At 41.1% G+C, this 23,953-nt stretch overlaps 1 protein-coding gene across 1 annotated transcript in view; it reads right to left on the reverse strand.

The window, feature by feature from the left end:
• Nucleotides 1-23,953, reverse strand: part of LOC134674333 (leucine-zipper-like transcriptional regulator 1) — a 42,286-nt gene that overhangs the window by 11,231 nt on the left and 7,102 nt on the right. The window contains exons 5-13 of the mRNA XM_063532367.1: nt 16,693-16,807; nt 16,124-16,287; nt 15,563-15,733; nt 15,343-15,484; nt 13,269-13,432; nt 12,660-12,835; nt 11,408-11,603; nt 9,593-9,744; nt 8,652-8,830 (exon numbers count right to left, since the gene is read on the reverse strand). Of these exons, the coding sequence (XP_063388437.1) occupies nt 8,652-8,830; nt 9,593-9,744; nt 11,408-11,603; nt 12,660-12,835; nt 13,269-13,432; nt 15,343-15,484; nt 15,563-15,733; nt 16,124-16,287; nt 16,693-16,807 (1,459 nt within the window). The remainder of the gene's footprint in view (nt 1-8,651; nt 8,831-9,592; nt 9,745-11,407; nt 11,604-12,659; nt 12,836-13,268; nt 13,433-15,342; nt 15,485-15,562; nt 15,734-16,123; nt 16,288-16,692; nt 16,808-23,953) is intronic.

Genomic DNA, 23,953 nt, shown 5'->3' on the forward strand with positions numbered 1-23,953 from the left:
TGAGATGCGGCCAAATTTAAACACAAAATTATTGGATAAAGGTTACCATGTAAATATAAATAAAAACACCAAAATAGTTAAAATCCCTTTATTTTTACCCGACTACGGCAACGCAAAAGGAGGGTTATGATTTTGACCGGTATGTATTTGGGTATGTATGTTCATTTGTTCCCTCATAACTTCTAAAGTACACATTATAATTTGACAAACGATATGTCATTCGAATTATCTTAATCGTCCGCTGGTTATAGACTATATGAAGTCACAAAAAAATAAACAAGGCGCCCCTCTAGAGGTCATAAAGTCACGAACGAAAAAAATAAAAATAAGTAATGATTACGTGATGTATATCATTTGAAAGAGCTCAATTAGCACATTTCAAATATATAAATATTGTTAGCTTTTGCACCCGGCTTTGCTTGCATGCACCCGATGAAACATTAATTTATCGGGTAGGTAATTCGAACTACGAATCTACAAGCGCTCTGGATTCTATCCGCGTATTACCCGACTACGGCGATACAAGAAGGTATTTGCAAAATAAATTTGTTTGGCCGCTATAAACATAGTGTTTTTTTAATGACCTGCAATATTTTATAACGTGCATAGGTATAAAAGTCCAGATCAGCCAAAATGTATGAAACAGCCGTACAAGAGACGTACGAAGCTCGCTGTACGCGTTCCAAAGCCGGGCGCCTTCGGCGCCCTCATACTAGAAGAGTCGGGCGTAGCCCGACGTACGTGGCGCGCTGCAAGCGGTCCAAAGCTAGGCGACTTCGACTTTCTCATACTAAAAGTGTCGACATACGTGACACGCTGGACGCTTACCAAATCCGGGCAAATGCATGAAACAGCCGTACAAGAGACGTACGGGCACGCTGTACGTGTTCCAAAGCCGGGCGCCTTCGGCGCCCTCATACTCAACGCTTCGGGCGTAGCCCGTCCTCGTACGAAGCTCGCTGTACGCGATCCAAAGCCAGGCGCCGAAGGCGCCCTCATACCAAAAGAGTCGGGCGTAGCCCGACGTACGAAGCTCGCTGTACGCGTTCCAAAGCCGGGCGCCTTTGGCGCCCTCATACTAATTTAAAAGAGTCAGGCGTAGCCCGACGTACAAGACACGCTCTACGCGTTCCAAAGACTCGGCGCCCTCATATTAATAGTCGGGCGTAGCCCGACGTAGGAGGCGCACTCTGCACGTTCCAAAGCTAGCTGGGCGCCGAAAGCGCCTCCATGCCAAAGGATGGCGCAGCCCGATATATGTGGCGCTCTGCGTGCATTTCTGTACTGGAGATGCCCTCGTAAAAGTAATATAAAGTGGCTTCGAATAGTTAGTAACGAAGTCATGACCCCAAAATTAATTAAATAAAAAATTCGTTCAAAAACTAGAACCCGACTACTGCAAATCGCGCTCTAAAAGTATGAAACAAGATAGAATTCTTATCTGAAGTTATCAAACAGGAAATATTATAAATGTTATAATTTTTTTAATTAAAAAATACAACGTAATATAATTTACAACATTATTTATATTTTTACAGAGATTCAGAGGATAGCTGTGGTCGTATGCCACTTTACCTTAAAGTTTATAATCGTGGCATACGACCATGCACGGCGATCCTTTGAATATCTCTGTAAATATATCAAAAATGTAGTAAATTTTATTACGCTAGTTATTATTTTCTAGGACGCAACTCAAAAGCTTAATTGAAAACGTGTGCTATAATATAGCCACAACTCAAAAGTGGCTGTATTGCAGGGAATTGTCTGACAATTTATGGTCAAATCCATAAGGCCACTTGTGAGAAAAAGGCTCTTAAAGACCTTTTTTGCTATGGCTCTCGAAATAAGGTCGTAAACTGAACAATTTTGAATACGAATCTGCAATAATCCAGAAAATCAAAAATTTTGAATTGTGGCCGTATAGCAGGCACACGGCGAAATCTGACAGCAAATTTGTGACAGCAAATGTCAATATAAAATACCTCTGGAAAACCAAGGTTTGTCAAACTACTGTTAGTGTCTCGTGTGCTCGTAAGTAATTCTAGTAAGTCGTCATGGGCGATGCAAATGATAATAATCGACCAAAACCATATAAACACCCAACACCCGTCAACCTTTTACAGAAAAGTTTTTAAAGAAATGCAATAAGCTACTTAGGTCAGCCAACGAATGCTCCAAAAAGTTGTAGAGGGAAATGCTCGGAACACAATTTTTGACTCTGTAACTTGGTTTGGACAAGTTAGGAGGTGAACATATCAAAAGTCCCCGGCCGTAGCCCTTGAGCGGGGGGAAGAGAGGGGGCTTTGAAGGTCCTATTTTCCGGTTTTTCGATTATATCTCGGAAACTATGCATCTTAGCGACATGGCCACTTATAAATACAAACTGAAAGTTAATTTAATTTGTTACAAGTTTATTCAGTCAATTTTTTCGATATGTTGAATAGTTTTTGAGATATCCGCTCTTGAAAGTTTATTTAGGGCTCTCAATTTTATCTTGATATATCTACATCAGTGAAGGTGCTAGGTCGTGTATGGTATCGTTTTCGTATAAATCTGGGTTGCTGAATGTGAATCCATTTAAGGTATCACATTGACACCATTCCACAAAATTAAAAAAAATATTTTTAGGGTTCCGTGCCTCAAAAGCAAAAAACGGAATCCTTATAGGATCACTCGTGCGTATGTATGTCTGTCCGTCTGAATACACAAAATAGTTCTTTACCTATAGATGACAGGAAAACCTATTAGAAATGTGCAGTCAAGCGCGAGTCGGACTTAATGTACGGAACCCTTAATACGCGAGTCCGACTCGCACTTGGCCGGTTTTTTTTAAACTCCTCTTGACGCTTAACCGCTGAACCGATTTCGTTGAAATTTGGTATAGAAATAGTTTGCGTCCCGGAACAGGACATAGGATAGATCTTATAACCAAAATCATCTTTTGAAGGTGTGAAAAATGGCGTGGAAATTTGTACGGGAAATCAATAACCGCTGAACCGATTTATTATTGAATTTGAGATGGTCTACATCTTCTAAAAAAACATGACTTCAAACCTAAACTTAAACAGTATTAACTTCAAGAAGTCAATTCTGAATTCCCCCCTACACCTCATTTCACACCTTTAAAGGATGATTTTTGAGATAACTTATTATGTCCTGTCTCGGGACTCAAAATATATGTGTACTAAATTTAAATTAAAACTGTTCAGCAGTTTAAGCGTGAAGAGGAGTTTAAAAGAAAGTATTTTAATAAGTTTATATGTTTTTACTTTGGAATGGTGTCAATGTGACACCATAACTAAATTTGGTACCGCGAATTTATACGAAAACGATACCAAACATGGCCTCGTAGCTTTACTATTGTAGTAGAAGTCAAAATAAAATTGAGAGCCCTAAATTCTTATTACTTGGCCAAACTTGTGTAGAAGGAAAAGGAAAAATAAAAGTCTTCGGCAGGAATATAAGACACAAATATATTTTTTTTGCGTTACTATTTCAATCATCAAATATAAACATATACTTGGTCAAGCAGATCTTGTCAGTAGAAAAAGGCGGCAAATTTGAAAAATGTAGGCGCGAAGGGATAGCGTCTAATAGAAAATTTAAATTTCGCGCCTTTTTCTACTGACAAGATTTGCTTGACCATCTATACCTTGATTATATTATTCTAGTGAGATCGACATAGATAAACAAAAACATTTACTTAAAAAATTACAAGATCGAAATGTCACGGAACTTGTCAGAGTAATATGTGAAAAATAAAAACTTTTATGCCAAAAAAATCTGGACACAATTTAAGAAGCATCCAATTGCGTCAAGGAATCATCTGTATTTTTGCTTGTTTCATTACCTCCTCGCTTCTTTTTTTGTCCTTTGTATTCTGTAGCAATTTGTTAGATCTGAAAATAAAGATAACTTGCGTCGTCACAGATGTCGATTTATAGGTTTTAGGGAGTGCAGAATTCGAAAACGATGATCATTTTATAATCCAAGATGGCGGCTACGTATTTTGTCATAAAAGTCGTCATGAATATCGTTTTATAGGTTTTAGGAACTGCCGATTTCGAAAATGATGACCAGTTTGGAATCCAAGATGTGTGCCGTGCACTTTGTCATAAAAGTCGTCATGGATATCGTTTTATCTCTATTTCTTCGTATTATTCTATTCTTAACCTCCAGAATTGCACTCCAATTAAATATTACTACTACTTATTTATTTATAAAGGAAGTGATGAATACATAAATATGTATATACATTAAATATTTTTTGTCGCCGTTGGAGTTAATGGAATAGTCGACGCTGAAAATATGCTAGTACCTCACCTCATTTGAAGTAAGACATTGTAACACCTCATTTTAGAAAATGAGGTACTCATACAAACTCATTTTAAATTGATGTCCTACCCATCACTACTTACATCTTGGAATCCAAAATGGTCATCATTTTCGAAATCTGCGTCCCCTAAAACCTATAAAACGACATCCATAACGACTTTTATGACATAGTGCATGGCCGCCATCTTGGAATCCAAAATGGTCATCGTTTTCGAAATCTGCGCCCCCCCCAAAACCTATAAAACGACACCCATGACGACTTTTATGACATAGTGCATGGCCGCCATTCTGGATTCCAAAATGGTCATCATTTTCGAAAGCGGGGCCCCCCTAAAACCTATAAAACGACATCCATGACGACTTTTATGACATAGTGCATGGCCGCCATCTTGGAATCCAAAATGGTCATCGTGTTCGAAATCTGCGCCCCCTAAAACCTATAAAACGACACCCATGACGACTTTTATGACATAGTGCATGGCCACCATTTTGGAATCCAAAATGGTCATCATTTTCTAAATCTGCGCCCCCCAAAACCTATAAAACGACACCCATGACGACTTTTATGACATAGTGCATGGCCGCCATTTTGGATTTCAAAATGGTCATCATTTTCTAAATCGGGGCCCCCTAAAACCTATAAAACGACATCCATGACGACTTTTATGACATAGTGCATGGCCGCCATCTTGGAATCCAAAATGGTCATCATTTTTGAAATCTGCGCCTCCTAAAACCTATAAAACGACACCCATGACGACTTTTATGACATAGTGCATGGCCGCCATTTTGGATTTCAAAATGGTCATCATTTTCTAAATCGGGGCCCCCTAAAACCTATAAAACGACATCCATGACGACTTTTATGACATAGTGCATGGCCGCCATCTTGGAATCCAAAATGGTCATCATTTTTGAAATCTGCGCCTCCTAAAACCTATAAAACCACACCCATGACGACTTTTATGGCATAGTGCATGGCCGCCATTTTGGATTCCAAAATGGTCATCATTTTCAAAATTGGGGCCCCCTGAAACGTATAAAACGACATCCATGACGACTTTTATGACACAGTGCATGGCCGCCATTTTGGATTCCAAAATGGTCATCATTTTCGAAATCGGCACTCCCTAAAACACCCACCCATCTCGACTTTTATGACAAAGTGTTTGGCTACCATCTGCATGCAAGACATTTCTATTATTTTTACGTACAAAAATGGCCCCCTGTCAACTTCCAACCGAGATTTAATCGATAATTTATTCGATTAATATTCAGATTAATTCAATTTCAATCTATGTTAGGTCGACTAAACTAATCGCGATTAAAATTTGAGGATTAACTTTTTTTATTCCATTAATTAGTCGAATAAACAGTTAATCTATTAAGTCCCATCTCTGACCACGGCATTTTTACACTTTGAGAATATCTGAAAACAAATGAACACAAGGAGCCATTTTGCAAATCCAGTAACTTTGTTATTACTTTTGACAGCGCGTGTCATGTGTCTACACAGAGTCGACACAAAGTCGAAACATTTGCGACTACTTTCTGACTGCAATATTTCTCAGCCTTAAACCATATTTATACATCATAATTAACAAGTTTCGTAGTATGTAAAGCGTTATTTCTGTTATTTAAGTATAGTATACGCATCGAAGTACTAAAAATGCATCAAATAATATATTTATGAACACAGGCACTGAGAAGTAAACAATTTAATTTCCGGCTAAACTAAAACAATGTGGTGGCGCGTTGATTATATTACACTTAGTTTATCAAATCACTCGAGCAGTTTAATTCCCCATAATAATTTAAGTCCTATTGTAATATAAATGCAAACAATATATAATTACGTCTTGCAATCCGTTTTAGAGATGGCGTATTAATGTCACTTATTTTTATTTAACTATTTTTCCATCTGACAGTTTCCATTTGACAGGAACAAAATGAACGAATGAACGAATGATTTTGGCATAAAGTAGTCGCAAACTCGTAACAATGTGTGCACACGGCGACCACACTTTATGTCACTTTGTGTCATGTGTCGACCCTTCCCCATTTCTGGTAACTGTGTCGACACGGCGACGACTCTGCGACTGGAATTGTGACCGAAACAGACGGTGTCGACACAAGATGTGTCTACACCGTGTCGTAACGGCGACTGGAAATGGTTGTATGGGGAGGAAATTCGAAACGAGTGGCGATAAATTAAAACACGACCGAAGGGAGTGTTTTAAATCGACACGAGTTGCAAATTACCTATTCGCACGTGTATCGTACAAAGTTTTACAGTACATATGGCCCTTTAAACTTTTGACATACGCACGAAAAGCGCACTAGTGCGGGAAAATATTTTTTTTATTTATATTTATTTAATAATCAAGTATACAGTACCACTTTACAGACTAATCCAATGCGCGATATGTATTACATAAAGGAAGACAAAAATAAATAATTTACAGGTAACAACACATTTAAAAATATTACACAAAGATTATTATTACAATTTAGACAAAAATAAATAATTAACATTTTACAACCCACTTAAAAATATTATTACAGTAAATATTATTACAGTATAACTAAATATTTATAATTTCCAGCTTGTTATCTTTGTGAATTCACTCAGAGTGCAGTTAAATATATCTATTTTTCACGACCGGTCTGGCCTAGTGGGTAGAAAGTTACCCTGCCTGCTAATCCGATGGTCCTGGGTTCGAATCCCAGTAAGGGCATTTATTTGTGTGATGAACACTAATATTTGTTCCTGAGTCATGGGTGTTTTCTATGTATATAAGTATGTATTTATCTATATAAGTATGTGTATCGTCGCCTAGCACCCATAGTACAAGCTTTGCTTAGTTTGGGGCTATGTTGATCTGTGTAAGATGTCCCCAATATTTATTTTATTTATTATTTTGGCGGAAAATAGGACCATATGTACTGTAAACATCTTTGACGTCGACAGTACAACGTTTTACAGTACTCATACTCATACTCATACTCATTTATTCATAATATTCTTAAAATATTACATGTCAACATCAGAAAATAAAATACACATTATTATCACATTATTGAGAATAATAAAAAATGTATGTCTAGAATTAAAATTACAATAATCATTATGTTCATTAGATTAAAAATACAATTGAAATAGTATGACAAGATTAAAATAGGTAACATGTCATGTTAGTAGATAGGTACATATTAGTTATAGTTAGGTAATAATTAATTAGTTATTGCATTTTTCAATTTCAAATAATTGCATTACAGTATAAAAGGTACATAATATGACCCTTTATATTTACGAAATACGCACGTATAGTGCTAGTTACCGCACTGGGGCGGTAAAGTCAGGGGCGTCTTAAACTATGCTGGGGCCCCTGGGCACATAAAAATTTGGGGCCCTTTTGGAAAGTAAAGAAAACGAATTATATTAACATTTTTCTATGATATTCTATTTATTATGGGTAATCAAATATACTGTAACAGTCTGTCCTTCGGAGCCTCCTGAGCACAGACAAGACATTCTCCGGACTGAGCATAGTAGCGCTACCCCCTCTGCACAAATAGTCTACGAGTGTCGCCCGTGTCTTTGAATGGACCAATCACGGCACGGGACTCGCTCACCTCGTCCCCCGCACCCCTGTATTTTTGGCAGCATCGGTTTCATGAAATAATTGCTCTAAGCTCCGTCTAGAGGAATCCTAGTCTACGAGTGCTAGTTACCACATTAGGGCGGTAAAGTGCCGCCCTGTAGCCCGGGCGTAAGAATACGGCAGCGGTATCCCCTGCCTGTCGTAAAAGGCGACTAAGGGTCTCCCCAAATATATCGACGCGCATTCGGCAAAAGCCGATAGGAAAAAGCTTTATGTCCGCGCAATAAGAGCGAAAAACCGGTCGACGCGTCCGGCGTCGTCGGCCGTCGCGAGCCGAGCCAAACGACGACTTTTTCGCTCTTATTGCGCGGACATAAAGCTTTTTCCTATCGTATTTTGCCGATTCCGCGTCGACATATCTAGGGGAACCCTAAAAGGGGTTCTCGGGGTCGGAGACGGTCGCAGCTAGGCACTGCGACTGAAAAAAGAGGGGACCCACAAAGGGGCATAGCGCTAGGACGGCACTGGCGCGTTCATTGGAGATCCCAGAGCCGTCCGAAACGCGCCGAGAAGGACAACTGGGAGGTTTTTAGTCGGTGAAAGTCCGACATAATCTTATAGATACCTCCACACCTCAGAGACAGCGCGGAGGTATCCGATAACGGATTTTCCTCCCAATATAAATAAAAAAGGGCGGTAAAGTGTACTCACGTTGACTGTGTTGTCTGTGGGACAGAAGGAGCGGAACATGGCCTCGAAGTAGGCGGCGCGCGCGGCCAGGATGGAGCGGTGCGCGGCGCGCCACGCGGCGCCCACGCGCAGCCGCACGTCGCTCAGGCCTGCGCCGGCGCCGCCCAGGAACACGGACATGTCTTGCTCGAGGGTTGTTCCTTCGGGATGAGATAGCACTTTTGTTAGAAAGACATCAAATCGGTATCTTCAGAAGCAGGTATCATATTGACTTTTGCTTAAAACTCATTAAACCAACTCCCATATAGTCAGACCGTAAAAAGTCTGCAGCTTTTGATACCCCACGCAGTACAAGTGTAATTTTAAACGTCAAACTTCTATGAAATTATGACGTATACATAACACTTACACTGCGTGAGATATCAAATCCGCTGCAGACTTTGTTTAGTGCAACTATAATTACGTTTCGACAACTCTTACTGGCTTGGCAAGCTGTATATAACCATTACCACCAAGACTCTTTTCTTAATAATGGTCCTATACAACAACATTGACCACACCGCAATACTAACCTATAATCTCTTCGGCGCCGGTGGTTTGGCCTGTGGTCGGTGCCGACGACGGACCATTTCCGCCATGAAGCTCTTCTTTAAGTAGTCCTACACAACAACATTTATAACACCGCAATACTAACCTATAATCTCTTCGTCGCTCTCTTGCGGCGCCGGTGGTTTGGCCTGTGGTCGGTGCCGACGACGGACCATTTCCACCATGAGACTCTTCTTCAAGTATGGTCCTACACAACAACATTTTATAACATCGCAATACTAACCTATAATATCTTCGTCGCTCTCTTGCGCCGCGGGTGGTTTGGTCGGTGCTGACGACGTATCATTTCGACCATGTGACTCTTTTTTAAGTATAGTCCTACACAACAACATTTATAACACCGCAATACTAACCTATAATATCTTCGTCGCTCTCTTGCGGCGCCGGTGGTTTGGCCTGTGGTCGGTGCCGACGACGGATCATTTCCACCATGAGGCTCTTTTCCATCGTTTCGAATTCTGGTGACATCACTATTTGCGTAAAATTGTAGTCCTTGACTAGAAATCTGCGAAATAAAATAAGAATTTAGATGAAGGATATAAGTCGACCTCTCCTAAATTCATCATCATCATTAACTTAAGAGTTATTCTCTTGTCGGTGGAGTACCTTCCAGCTTTCCCTATCTTGCGCCAGCTCTTTGACTTTTTGATACGACACGACCCCTACTTTTTCTTTCACTTGCTCCAAGAAGCTGCGTCTGGGTTTTCCTCTTCCCCGCTGAGACTCTCCTAAATTAGTACGGTATAAATGTCTATATACACCTTATTGTAACATATTTTTTGTTATTATTTGTAATTTGACACAAGTAGAACTTATAAATATGGAAGCGGCTACGGTATAGATTCCCTTCCCCCGTATGATTTTTTAAAGAACCTATACTCTCAAGTTGGTCTTAAGGTAAAGCGCTGCGTAGCTGTCCAGCTGTTGCATATATCTGATACAGTTATATAATGCGCGGAAGAGAGCTGGCAACACGTTGGTGTAGCACAGGTCTCGAGAAAGCGCGCCGCGTAGCTGATATATACAGCCGTACATACCTGAGACAGTACTCCTTGACGGAGTGCACCTGGGCGTGGTGCGCGGAGTGGAGAGCTGGCAACACGTTGCTGTAGCAGAGGTTGGCCTTGAGGAAGCGGGCGCGTAGCCGATATGTTAACCCGTAGCACACGTAGCACATACCTGAGACAGTACTCCTTGACGGAATGCACCTGGGCGTGGTGCGCGGAGTGGAGAGCTGGCAACACGTTGCTGTAGCAGAGGTTGGCCTTGAAGCGGGCGCGTAGCCGATATGTTCACCCGTACCACACGTAGCACATACCTGAGACAGTACTCCTTGACGGAATGCACCTGGGCGTGGTGCGCGGAATGGAGAGCTGGCAACACGTTGCTGTAGCAGAGGTTGGCCTCGAGGAAGCGGGCGCGTAGCTGATATTCACCCGTAGCACACTTAGCACATACCTGAGACAGTACTCCTTGACGGAATGCACCTGGGCGTGGTGCGCGGAGTGGAGAGCTGGCAACACGTTGCTGTAGCACAGGTTGGCCTTGAGGAAGCGAGCGCGTAGCCGATATGTTCACCCGTAGCACACGTAGCACATACCTGAGACAGTACTCCTTGACGGAATGCACCTGGGCGTGGTGCGCGGAGTGGAGAGCTGGCAACACGTTGCTGTAGCAGAGGTTGGCCTTGAGGAAGCGAGCGCGTAGCCGATATGTTCACCCGTAGCACACGTAGCACATACCTGAGACAGTACTCCTTGACGGAATGCACCTGGGCGTGGTGCGCGGAGTGGAGAGCTGGCAACACGTTGCTGTAGCAGAGGTTGGCCTTGAGGAAGCGAGCGCGTAGCCGATATGTTCACCCCTAGCACACGTAGCACATACCTGAGACAGTACTCCTTGACGGAATGCACCTGGGCGTGGTGCGCGGAGTGGAGAGCTGGCAACACGTTGCTGTAGCACAGGTTGGCCTTGAGGAAGCGAGCGCGTAGCCGATATGTTCACCCGTAGCACACGTAGCACATACCTGAGACAGTACTCCTTGACGGAATGCACCTGGGCGTGGTGCGCGGAGTGGAGAGCTGGCAACACGTTGCTGTAGCAGAGGTTGGCCTTGAGGAAGCGAGCGCGTAGCCGATATGTTCACCCGTAGCACACGTAGCACATACCTGAGACAGTACTCCTTGACGGAATGCACCTGGGCGTGGTGCGCGGAGTGGAGAGCTGGCAACACGTTGCTGTAGCACAGGTTGGCCTTGAGGAAGCGGGCGCATAGCCCACGGAGGCGAGGAATGTTCAGGCGTAGTGCTAGGCGGAGGACTTCCATTACTTGTAAAATGGTGGAGGGCTTTTCAGGGTCCTCGTCTGTAGGAAAAATATTTTTTTGTGTTAAGTAATCAACATATATGTTTAATCACTAAAACTAAGGCCTGATTCGAAACAAATTTGACAAATTCAGAGTGATTTTTCTTGGATATTTTCTAGCTTACTTTATATATACACTACGACATTATAATTATCAGAATCACAAAATTATTATACCAATAAAATTTTTTTTTATCAATTCTAAGATGATCAAAAAAATCAAATAAACGCCGCCGTCTTTTTAATTAGGCGCCAAATTGCTGTCAAAAACTTGATAAGTATGGAAGAAACTTGCACATAACTAATTTCCAACATAACCTGTTACCTAATATTATACCAATACTGAAAGGTAATTTCATTGCAATATCCATGAAACAATGAGGATCTAGACATATCTTCAAATATCTGGCGTATCAGGAATTTCGTCGATGTGGTGTCAGTTACCGGGCATTGGTTACTTTTCGACAGAGAAATCGACACCAACATCACTAAAAGAAACGGTTCGCAGCTTTAGTTTAATAATGCGGATTTCCAATATTACTTTGATAATATTTGGAGATGATCCACGATGTTTATGAGGCAATCAGCATGCTTAAGCCAGTACCCTCGAAATCGGACCAAAAAACTTGATTCAACAAAGTCCCACAGTATTGACCTATTGAACGGTATGGAGTGGAGTGTCCAAGGAATTAGTTCGTTAAAACAACAAAAACTATATGCAATATAATATTTCAAAATAAACATTGTTCTTGATAGGACTCAAACTAAGAAACTGTCAAAAAACACTGTCGGATGTATGATGGAGGGCATACAACAAAACTAACGACAGGAGCGGGAAGAAATGGAAAATGATGAATTTACTTATAAATAACAATTTTTAAACAAATTTTCAATAAATTATGGAAAAACAAATCTTGATTCAGCTAGCTTCAGTACCATTAATAGGGTTTTCAATTTGGCAGATTGAATTCGAATCAGGCCTTATATTGCTTGCTCTAATCGCCTGTAATAAAAAAGTTAAGTACTGATGCTTGACTCCTTATATGGAAAACATACATTTCTCGCTCGGGTCGATCCGGTCCGTGTATATGAAGTTGAGCACCATGTCGAACGCCTCCGGGGTGGCTTCAGGTAACTTTAGCGTGAGCCGCGGCTTCGCCTTGTAGTCGTATACTTCTAGGGGCTTTTCGAGGCCCTCGTCTATGCGTCGGGATAGTTCTTCGCGCGCTTCCCTGCAAACAATGTAGTTGGTAAGTGCTTGCACATGGTGCATGTAGGTGGAGCGAATAAATGCGCGGGCGATTCGCAAGCGTAGTATGGAAAACCAAAGTTTAGTATATAGCTTAATCATTCAAGCACGCTTGACGAGCAGTAATTTATGCAGTCTAAGAGAGAGGCATATGATAAAGGGGCCCACAGATTAACAGTCCGCAGGACGGTATCTGCCTGTCAGTTGTTCGAAACTGTCAAAATTTTGTTCTAACTGACAGGCCGATACCGTCCGACGGACTGTTAATCAGTGGGCCTCTTAAGAAGGTAGAACATGGTATGTGAATTTCCGTTGAAAACGTCGGTTTCGTTAAACAGTGAAAATGATGTAAGTTACTTAGTATGAATCTATCCTGTGACAATGGTGACCAGACCACCACTATAGTGCATACTTACTGTATCCTGGCACGTAGGTATGTAGACCTGGCAGCTAACAGCGCCTGGTGTGCTAGCACGCAGCTCTCTTCAACTCCCACCAGGACTACCACGTCGCAGAACTGCTGGGATTTAAGTATGCGGCCGAAGTCATCGTGGAGAGTGCAGCGCGGGTAGTCTGACAACTAAAATAAAGATTTACAGTTAAGTTTGGGTATGGTAAACTATAAGTAACAGAGCCTGGTTGATCACGCAACGACTGCAATTGAAATATTCTTGAAGTCTGACGTCCTACCCCCTTATTCATAAACGTTTACTAGAGTTGACAAGCCGATAATAATCGTTTGTCCCTTTCCGACGTATTAGTATAATGGAAAGGGGCAAACGATTATTATCGGCTTGTGAAGTTAACAAGTAAACGTTTATGAATAAGGGGGTTAGGGTCTCTCCCACATCTATCGACGTGATTGGAACCCATTGCGCGGCGCGTCATCATGAACCTTGTCTGTATGCACTTAGCCCAATAACAATGGGATGTAGCCATGCGCGTCAGTTGGCGTCTTTGGCGGTTAAAGGGTAAATACCATCATGCATAATTGAAGAGCATGGCTCTTTTCGGTGGAGTATGCGCCAGTTTTCTCGGTCCTCGGCCAGGTTCCTTAGGTCCCTGTAAGACACGACATTTGCTTTTACTTTTAGTTGGTGTGTATAGCTTGCTCGTGGTTTCCTCTTCCTCCCCTAGCTTCGATCTTGCCTTCAAATATAGTTTTAAAGAATGTACCGTGTTGCCGTGTCTTATCAAGTGACCTATATTTTTTTTAAATAGTTCACGTGGGTACATACCACCGACCTGTTTATATATCAGCTATATACCTGGAAGTGCCCCACCGGCACCTGCGAGTCGTGCCCGGGTGTACCACCGACCTGTTTATATATCAGCTATATACCTGGAAGCAGAAGAGCTCCCCGCTGCGCACGTTGTTGTCGACGGTGCCGCCGAACACGTACAGCGCGTCGCCCATCACGGCGCCCGCGTGGAACAGCCGCCCCACCGGCACCTGCGAGTCGTGCCCGGGTGTACCACCGACCTGTTTATATATCAGCTATATACCTGGAAGCAGAAGAGCTCCCCGCTGCGCACGTTGTTGTCGACGGTGCCGCCGAACACGTACAGCGCGTCGCCCACCACGGCGCCCGCGTGGAACAGCCGCCCCACCGGCACCTGCGAGTCGTGCCCGGGTGTACCACCGACCTGTTCATATATCAGCTATATACCTGGAAGCAGAAGAGCTCCCCGCTGCGCACGTTGTTGTCGACGGTGCCGCCGAACACGTACAGCGCGTCGCCCACCACGGCGCCCGCGTGGAACAGCCGCCCCACCGGCACCTGCGAGTCGTGCCCGGGTGTACCACCGACCTGTTTATATATCAGCTATATACCTGGAAGCAGAAGAGCTCCCCGCTGCGCGCGTTGTTGTCGACGGTGCCGGCGAACACGTACAGCGCGTCGCCCATCACGGCGCCCGCGTGGAACAGCCGCCCCACCGGCACCTGCGAGTCGTGCCCGGGTGTACCACCGACCTGTTTATATATCAGCTATATACCTGGAAGCAGAAGAGCTCCCCGCTGCGCACGTTGTTGCCGACGGTGCCGCCGAACACGTACAGCGCGTCGCCCACCACGGCGCCCGCGTGGAACAGCCGCCCCACCGGCACCTGCGAGTCGTGCCCGGGTGTACCACCGACCTGTTTATATATCAGCTATATACCTGGAAGCAGAAGAGCTCCCCGCTGCGCACGTTGTTGTCGACGGTGCCGCCGAACACGTACAGCGCGTCGCCCACCACGGCGCCCGCGTGGAACAGCCGCCCCACCGGCACCTGCGAGTCGTGCCCGGGTGTACCACCGACCTGTTTATATATCAGCTATATACCTGGAAGCAGAAGAGCTCCCCGCTGCGCACGTTGTTGCCGACGGTGCCGCCGAACACGTACAGCGCGTCGCCCACCACGGCGCCCGCGTGGAACAGCCGCCCCACCGGCACCTGCGAGTCGTGCCCGGGTGTACCACCGACCTGTTTATATATCAGCTATATACCTGGAAGCAGAAGAGCTCCCCGCTGCGCACGTTGTTGTCGACGGTGCCGCCGAACACGTACAGCGCGTCGCCCACCACGGCGCCCGCGTGGAACAGCCGCCCCACCGGCACCTGCGAGTCGTGCGCCGGGTGTACCACCGACCTGTGCACGTTTACAAAAATTATTTAAAATTACTTTCATTTTTCAACATTGTGCTAGCCTAGAGTTGCCTATGCGTACCACATCTGAGTGTCAAGGTCGAAGCTGTGCAAGTCACTGGGTAGGGTGCTGTCGGCGGCGCCTCCGAAGACGTAGAGGTGCCGTCCGTGGGACACCATCACGTGTCCGTAGCGGCGCGCCGGCGCGGGACCCGCGCAGCGGAGCAAGTGCTCTGTGCAGACGCGGCTCCAACTGCAAAGAAAGAAGGATTGAAATTTACAAGTTCTACTTGATCAAGCAAATCTTGTTAGAACAAACACAGGAATTACAAATTTTCTATGGGTCGCGCCTACATTTTTTAAATTTGCCGCCTTTTTCTACTGACAACATTTGCTTGACCAACTATAAATGTTGTCAATAGTCAATGGCTTTGAGGATTCAGGTCTCTGCGCTCACTGCCTTTTTGAACTGTTAAAGAGAAATACTAATAGTGAGCGGCCTACATTTATGTAAGTTTGATCAAAAGCAACCTATAAAAAGTATTAAATACACGTCCACGCGCTCCCATTGGTGGTTGTCGCCCTGGTCACAACATTAGTAACCCGTGCGAAGCCGAGGCGGGTCGCTAGTGAGTTAACTCACGTGTGCGTCTCGAAGTCGAATTGGAAGAGTGCGTTGGTGATCTTGGCGCCGCTCTGCCCGCTGAACACGAACATCTTGCCCCGCGCCACCGCCACGGGGAAGTTGCAGCAGGTGGGGGGGCATTGACCTTTCTGCTCCACGCGCTCCCATTGGTGGTTGTCGCCCTGGAAAAACATTTAATTTAAGTACAAGTGGCTTAGAACATTTAATAACCGGGGTCGCCTTTAAGAGCTTACCCTTCGCCGAAAACCTTGCACAATTGTGCAAACTTTTGTATGGACTGACGTTTATCTGACATGGCTATTTGTACGTTACGTCCAGTCAGCAGCAGAAGTTACTAAGCGGGCGAGGTGTTCAAAATGATCTTTACGCGACTTTATTATTCAGAGAATAAGAGCGTGTCAAGGTAATTTTAAACACCTCGCCCGCTTAGCAACTTCTGATGCTGACGGTACTAATCATGTACAAATACGCTCCGCGGTACTAAATTTGTAGAGAATATCTGTGGTGACCTCGATTGGCTTATGTGCTCCGTCTAGTAGTTGAGGTGATGTGTGGAATGTACGCACCACTAAGTTGATGGTCCACATGTCGTTGAGCCGCGCATTGCCGTCGTACCCGGCGAAGATCCACAGCTTGTCATCGTAAACTGCTGCGCCGTGCGCTGACCGCGGCACTGGCTCCCTGAAAAACACAATTCTCATAACTACATGACATCGTTCATTATACATGAAGTACGAGTGACCATTAACCTTTTCGACGCCGTGTCAAACACAAAAGCTGTCACTCGGACGCCACGTCACCGAAGTGTAAAAACTGAAATTTAACTTTACGCATATGCACGTCATTGCACGTAGGTCTTGTTCATCCAAATTGGTCATTGGCGTCCAAAAGGTTAAACCTTAATAGTTTTTGGGATTCTTTAATGTCAAAAGGTCTAGAATAGCAAAACAGGCACTTCATAAGCTCGCGCTATGAAAATAAATCTAGAAAACTCTTTTTCTGAGTGCAAGGACTTAGATATGTCAAAAAGTCTTGACTGGATTTTAGTAGGTACACATAAGTCACATAACTTACATTAAGTAAAGATTTATTTTGTAAGTTTTTAACAATTATAACTAACGCGGCATGTGCAGGATTTAAAATAAAATTATTAGAATCGTATTTAAATTGTATTTGTGATGACAGCAATGTGTACTCCATCTAATTGATCTGAGATATACTTAATGTCATAATTTATGGGTTCCGTACCTCGAAAGAAAAAGAAAAACGAAACCCATTATAGGATCTCTCGTGCGTCTGGCTGTCCGTCTGTCACAGCCTATTTTCTCCGAAACTACTGAACCAATTAAGTTGAAATTTGGTACACATATGTACCCAAGTCTGTGACCCAAAGACAGACATGTAACGTAAATTAATTAATTTTAAACATAGGCGGCACTTTTGGAGGATAAATTAGACAATTAAAAAACAAAGTTTTGCAAATTATATCCTGTTAAATATCAAATAAAAGAGTTCATTGTGAGAATATCAAATATTTTTTTTATAACTTTAGAAGGAAATTAAGAAAATATGCAAAATATTACAATCCCCCCCTCTTTTATCTCCGAAACTAATGAGTCTAGAATTTTGAAAAAAAAATACACAATATAAGTCTTTACCTATAGTTCGTTTTTTTTAACCGACTTCCATTTCATAGTTTAGCATTAGAAAGAACTTGAAAGAAGGTATGCGATCTTGACATGTCTTTTAATTGAAAAACGATTTTTAAAAATCAGTAACTATTACTTATGAAAGCAGAAGAATATCTAGACACGCGGCAGCGTGTCAAGCCAAGTTCAAGCAAAGGAACTGGCTAGCCAGCGCCGAGTGTAATATTATACGAACCACTTGGTGCCACTTTTGACCCTTCTATAACTCAAAACATCTTTGACGTAAACACATAAAACTACGTGTGTTTAATTATATCCATAAGGATATCTAGAAGCCCAAATTTCATGAAGCTAGCTCAAACGGTTATAAAGGTATGAAGGTCAAAAAGTCGTAAATTTTAAGACTGACTTATGACTTATAGTACCTAAACCTAACCTACTTCCAGATGACCTAGAAGGATGAAATTTGGAACCCAGCTTGGTTATTGTGTGTAACCGTAGGAAAAAATCTAAAAATAAAATAAAGTTAAAAAATAGGGGGGGTCCCCATACAAAAAAACCACTTTTTATTGGGACTGACATATAAGTACCTAAACCTAACCTACTTCCAGATGACCTAGAAGGATGAAATTTGGAATCCAGCTCGGTTGTTGTGTGTAACCATAGGAAAAAATCTAAAAATAAAATAAAGTTTAAAAATAGGGGGGGTCCCCATACAAAAAAACCATTTTTTATTGGGACTGACATATAAGTACCTAAACCTAACCTACTTCCAGATGACCTAGAAGGATGAAATTTGGAATCCAGCTCGGTTATTGTGTGTAAGCGTAGGAAAAAATCTAAAAATAAAAAAAAGTTAAAAAATAGGGGGGGTCCCCATACAAAAACATATTTTTTTATTGTAGCGTTGGAACCGTTACAAGCAGATATTTGAAAACACCCCAATATATGTATTATTATATTTGCTATATTAAAATAAAGTTTAGTCAAAAAATAAGTGGTGTCCCCATACAAAAAACTTGTAATACGCTCTAAACAACCGGCCAACGGTGTGTCGTCGGCGGCGCGCGGCACCACATAATTATACAAAGAACAGAAGTAAAAACCATACAGCGGAAACACAAGAAAAAACATTAAATCTCAATACCTGCCTAGTTTTCTTTACAAAAAGTATTGATATCCCACCAAAAACATAAATGTAAAAAAGGAGAGCCAAGTTCTATACAAAAATTATGCTTGGCTGTGGGGCTCGCCGCAAAAAGAATGGAGATCTAAATGAGTGCCACTGCCAAGTTCTATGCAAAATCCAAATATGTATTTATAGGAACAAAATAACATTATAAACAAGTATTAAACTCTATTTCTTTGCTTTATTGGATACCTATAACAATTGCTGTTATTTAAAAAAATGTGAGATCTTAAAGTAGGTTAGATTTGGCTTTTCTTTGGAGAGGACTCCTATGTGAGAAAAAATAAGATATGTTCGACCCCCCCCCCCCCATAAATCGTATTACGTAATAAATGAATACAATCATTCATTTGGTTAGTTAACCAACCAAATACGAAACTGCGTTGATCCGTCCCCTATCGTTCTAGCTTCAACCGATTTTAACGTTTTGAAACTTTTGAACTATCATGACATTCATGACGTGTCTTTTTATTAAAAAAACGCATTAAAAACATGTGTATCTATTACTACGTATGAAAGCATAATAATGTAAATGATCGTATATGACATATTTGCTGTGATTTCGTTATTAAAAGTGTTTGCAATAAAAAGACACGTCAGGATCACGTATCGTCTTTCTAATGCTAAAAAAACGAATTGAAGGACCATGTAATAACAAATATTTCGAAACTAAATTACTACCTATTCATAAATCAAATCATCCCGATATATTTCTATAAATATCACAATTTTAGCAGCTTCATTGTTACGTTCAGTACCTAAGTATTTATATTACGTAGTAAAACTTCTGTCACCGAGTTAAATTGACTTGAATATTCTTCCCTAATAAAATATCATATTATTGTGGTTTGTTTACATTTTGATAAATACCTAAAGAAATACACTATAGCTTATCACATCGCCGGCGCGTACGCCTGCACCTATCGTTTGTTTTTGTTTGTTGTTGAATTTTTGATTATTAAGTGCAATTAAAGGTGACAAAAAAAATTACCATACGTTTGATTATTGATCTCACTTATGATTCGTATGAGTCTGACTTGTCATAAAGCAAAAAAAAAAAAAAAAACATGGTGTTTTTTACAATTTTCAAAATTTCTCGAGATACTCGAGAAACTCGAGAAATCCTGGTAGAGAATTCCCGTGCCTAGCGTACCATTCTGATTTTTAAGAAATTGAAATTGAAATTTAGAAGGCTCGTGAAATATTAGACAAGTATAAAACGTTAATTTGTTTTTTTTTATCTATAAATAACACGTTACGCGAAAAAAATGTTCGCGAATAAATTTTGCAAGAATTTAGTAAAAATCCTCATATATCAACTTTAGCTCTGGCAAAATCTTGTCAAACTACGAGGAGGACGGACGGAAGTGGCGTGAGGGTCAACCCACCAGAAAATCTAATGTTAAGTTACAATCAAAAGTGTGCAAGAGTGTATAAGAATCCGAGTATCTCTTCCCGGGATGTGGCGAAAAAAGTAGGAACAAGTCATATTCAATTACACAAACGGGTCTACCGCGATATAATTTCATTGGTTTTACCTTTAATTCCGACGTTTCAGCTGAGTTGCACCAGCTGTGGTCACGGAAATTCAGCTGAAACGTCGGAATTAAAGGTAAAAACAATGAAATTATATCGCGGTACACCCGTTTGTGTAATTGAATATGTGTACAAAACGCGAGAGTTTAAAGTGTTATAGGAACAAGTCAATCAAATGTCCAAAAAAATAAAAAAGAATGCGGCATTACAACAAATAAAAAGCAAGAGGCTCCGAAGAGAACTGTGGATCAATATATAATTGTGCTGTTAGACTTAGGCACTACGGGAATTCCGTCGAGGTAGTGCCTAAGGAGAGTAACCCACCAAACTGTCCCGAACTTCTCCCCATCGAAAAATATTGGGCTAATATAAAAACTAAACTGCGAAAAACTTTCCAACCTGCTACTTCATTGCCAGATTTTCTACGAATATGGGTTAAATGCACAAAATTGTTAACCGATGTTTCCGTGCAAAGATCGATGAATCACATCAAAAGTAAAGTCCGGGAATTTTCTCGTCGTTCGTTAAAATAGCCATAATATTTTTGAAGTGAAAACTTCTTTAGCGGCGCTGAGCACTTTTTGAGGTGGGGAAAAAATGATAAACTCGATTCAGCGTAACGCGTAACGGAACGCTGACGTCATGTGTCACGGACATTGTTATTCACCAAAGAACTTTAGTCATAACGTATAACGGACTTTTATATTAAGCAATTAATAAAGCTCAATGTTCTAATATTGTACGGGCTGAAATACGAGGATCGCACAGTTACATTCTAACTTTATATCACTCAAATATAATTCAATAAAGCTACATCTTGATGAAATCGCTAATAAAAGTGAACTCTAGTACTGGTGAATAAAACTCAAAATATCATGACCAAATATATTTAGATGCGAGGTCTGCAAGGTAACTTTACAATTTCTATTCGAATTTTATAGTCTGTTCAAGGTACGGAAAACGGTGAAAAATATAGATAATACTCCTAAAAATACGTGTGATACCTCATTAGATCCGTAATGATATCTAGAAAAATGTATTCGAAGTGTGTATTAGCATACAAAAAATTACAAAAGTTATTAACAAAAAAAGGGAGAAAAAAGGGGATTTGTCTTATTTCCCAAATATCTCAAAAAGTATTAATATCTAAGAAACCAAAATTAATATTATAAAAGAGGGCGATATTTCCAATCAAACATTCCTTACTTGCAGAACTGTATCTCCATTATTTATACTTTTTATTCAATGCTGAACACAGCCCTCCGCGCCTCATTTTCGAGAAACGCGCGCGGCGTGAAAATACCATTATGTAACATTAAATATGATTTTAAAGACATTAAATATTGATTGAAAAATTAAAAAAAAAATATGGTGTATTTAAAACTATTAAAACATGTCAACAAATGTACTACTTGTATAAATTTATCTTAAAGTTATTTTTTCAATGAGTTATGCAATTGTTAATAAACATAATTTTCTCGAAATTCCTTCTTTATTGAAAACTAAAATAAAATGTATAAATAACCATTGAAATTTTTTTTCGCTTTCTAGAGCCCTTCTCATATACATTCTTAATAAGATCACATTATAAAAGTTTTAATAAAGTTAATAGTTTGCTTAAAATAAGTTTTAGAATAACATAGAAAATTGACGTAGAACGAAAAATCAAGGTAAAATTGTAAAATATAAAACAATATTATAACCAAACTATTAATTTTTTCCGAACTTTTATAGCGTGATCTTATTAAGCATGTATATGAAAAGAACTCTAGAAAGCGACAAAATTTTACAATAGTTATTTATAATTTTTTTTATCGTTTTCAATGAAGAAGGAATTTCGAGAAAATTTTGTTCATTAACAATTGCCTAACTTGTTGAAAAAAATAACTTTAAGATAAATTTCTACAAGTATTACATTTGTTGACATATTTTAAATACAATGTTACGTAATCGCTTTTTCACGCCGCACGCGTTTCCCGAAAATGAGGCGCGGAGGGCTGTGTTCAGCGTTGAAAAACAAGTATAAATAATGGAAATAAGTACAGTTCTGTAAGTATGGAATGTTTGATTGGAAATATCCCCCTCTTTTATTAACCGACTTCATAATATTAATTTTGGATTTTTATTTTCTCTTCTGTAGTATTTTCGACCTGCGACAATTTATTAGTGTTCCCCTTTACGTCGGTGGGAAACAAGTGACCCTTTAAAAATCTGTACACTCCTTTTTTGAAGAACGCCATACTGTATTCCTATAACTTTTATATAATTTCAAGCCCAGTAGATTTGGAGGCAAGTGGGAGGGCGGTAAAATTTCGCCTAATATTTACTTAAATATCTTTAAGATATCTAAGTTATTACATAAAATACTAGTAGATTGCAAAACAAGTATTTTCCAATTTTCTAACCTAAAATGGCCGCCAAATTGAAAATTCTTTTATTTACGTTACTTGTTCGTCTTTGGGTTACTGACTCACATACCTACCTATGTTTACTAAATTTCAACTCAATCGCTCTAATATTTTCGGAGATAATTGGCTGTAACAGACGGATAACCGGTACAAAGACACACGAGTGATCCTATAAAGTTTATGTTTTTCCCGTTTGAAGTTCAACTCTAAAAATAATATACTTATCTAGCATGACAACTTCTACTTGACCTTCTGGCCCCTACGACTGCTTAGCGTTTTTATCTCCATATATACCGCCGGCATTAAAATCAGCATTCAGTTTATGAATTTATTTCGAAGCGTACGCTCAAGCAATGAAGATTTTCTTGTTTGTGTGCGTCCTGGTGGCATCAGCCGTGGCCGCACCCAGCGACGCCGGGGCCCAAGAACACAACAATGTCAATTCAATTTTACACTCCAATCCTACAGTTACTTTCGTCGGTAAACACAGCGGAGATCTAGAGAGATGCAATCGGGAAAATCCTGACATCTGCGAAATTTTCTATCAAGCCACCAGTACAATTTATTCTTTGCTTATCAGTGGAGAGTATATTTATGCAGGTTTGGATTCCGGCGCAATTTTAAGATGTCATTTACATACCAAAAATTCGTGCGAGACCTTCTATTCGGGGAACAAGGAAGTGTGGTCTTTAGTTAATGCGAGGGGACATCTCTACGCGGGTCTTCAGGGTGGGACCATTCTACGCTGTGAACTACACCAACCAAGTTGCCAGCCACTGCATAACCTAGAGTACTCAGTTAATTCTTTAATTCAGATCGGAGACAGTATTTACGCTGGATTGGGCTCTGGACAGGTGATACGCTGTTCTTTATTAGCCAACAACTGCAGAGAAGTGTATGAAGCGAATGATGGCATTTGTGGTATCGCAAACATCGGAGAGAGTGCTTACCTTTTGACAAACGAAGGAGAACTGCTCAAATGCTCGAATATAGGCGGCCCTGGAACTAAATGTCTAACCGTTGATTCGAAGATTCAAAATGGTAG

Source organism: Cydia fagiglandana, chromosome 20 (genome assembly GCF_963556715.1).
Source record: "Cydia fagiglandana chromosome 20, ilCydFagi1.1, whole genome shotgun sequence".
Taxonomy (NCBI): domain Eukaryota; kingdom Metazoa; phylum Arthropoda; class Insecta; order Lepidoptera; family Tortricidae; genus Cydia; species Cydia fagiglandana.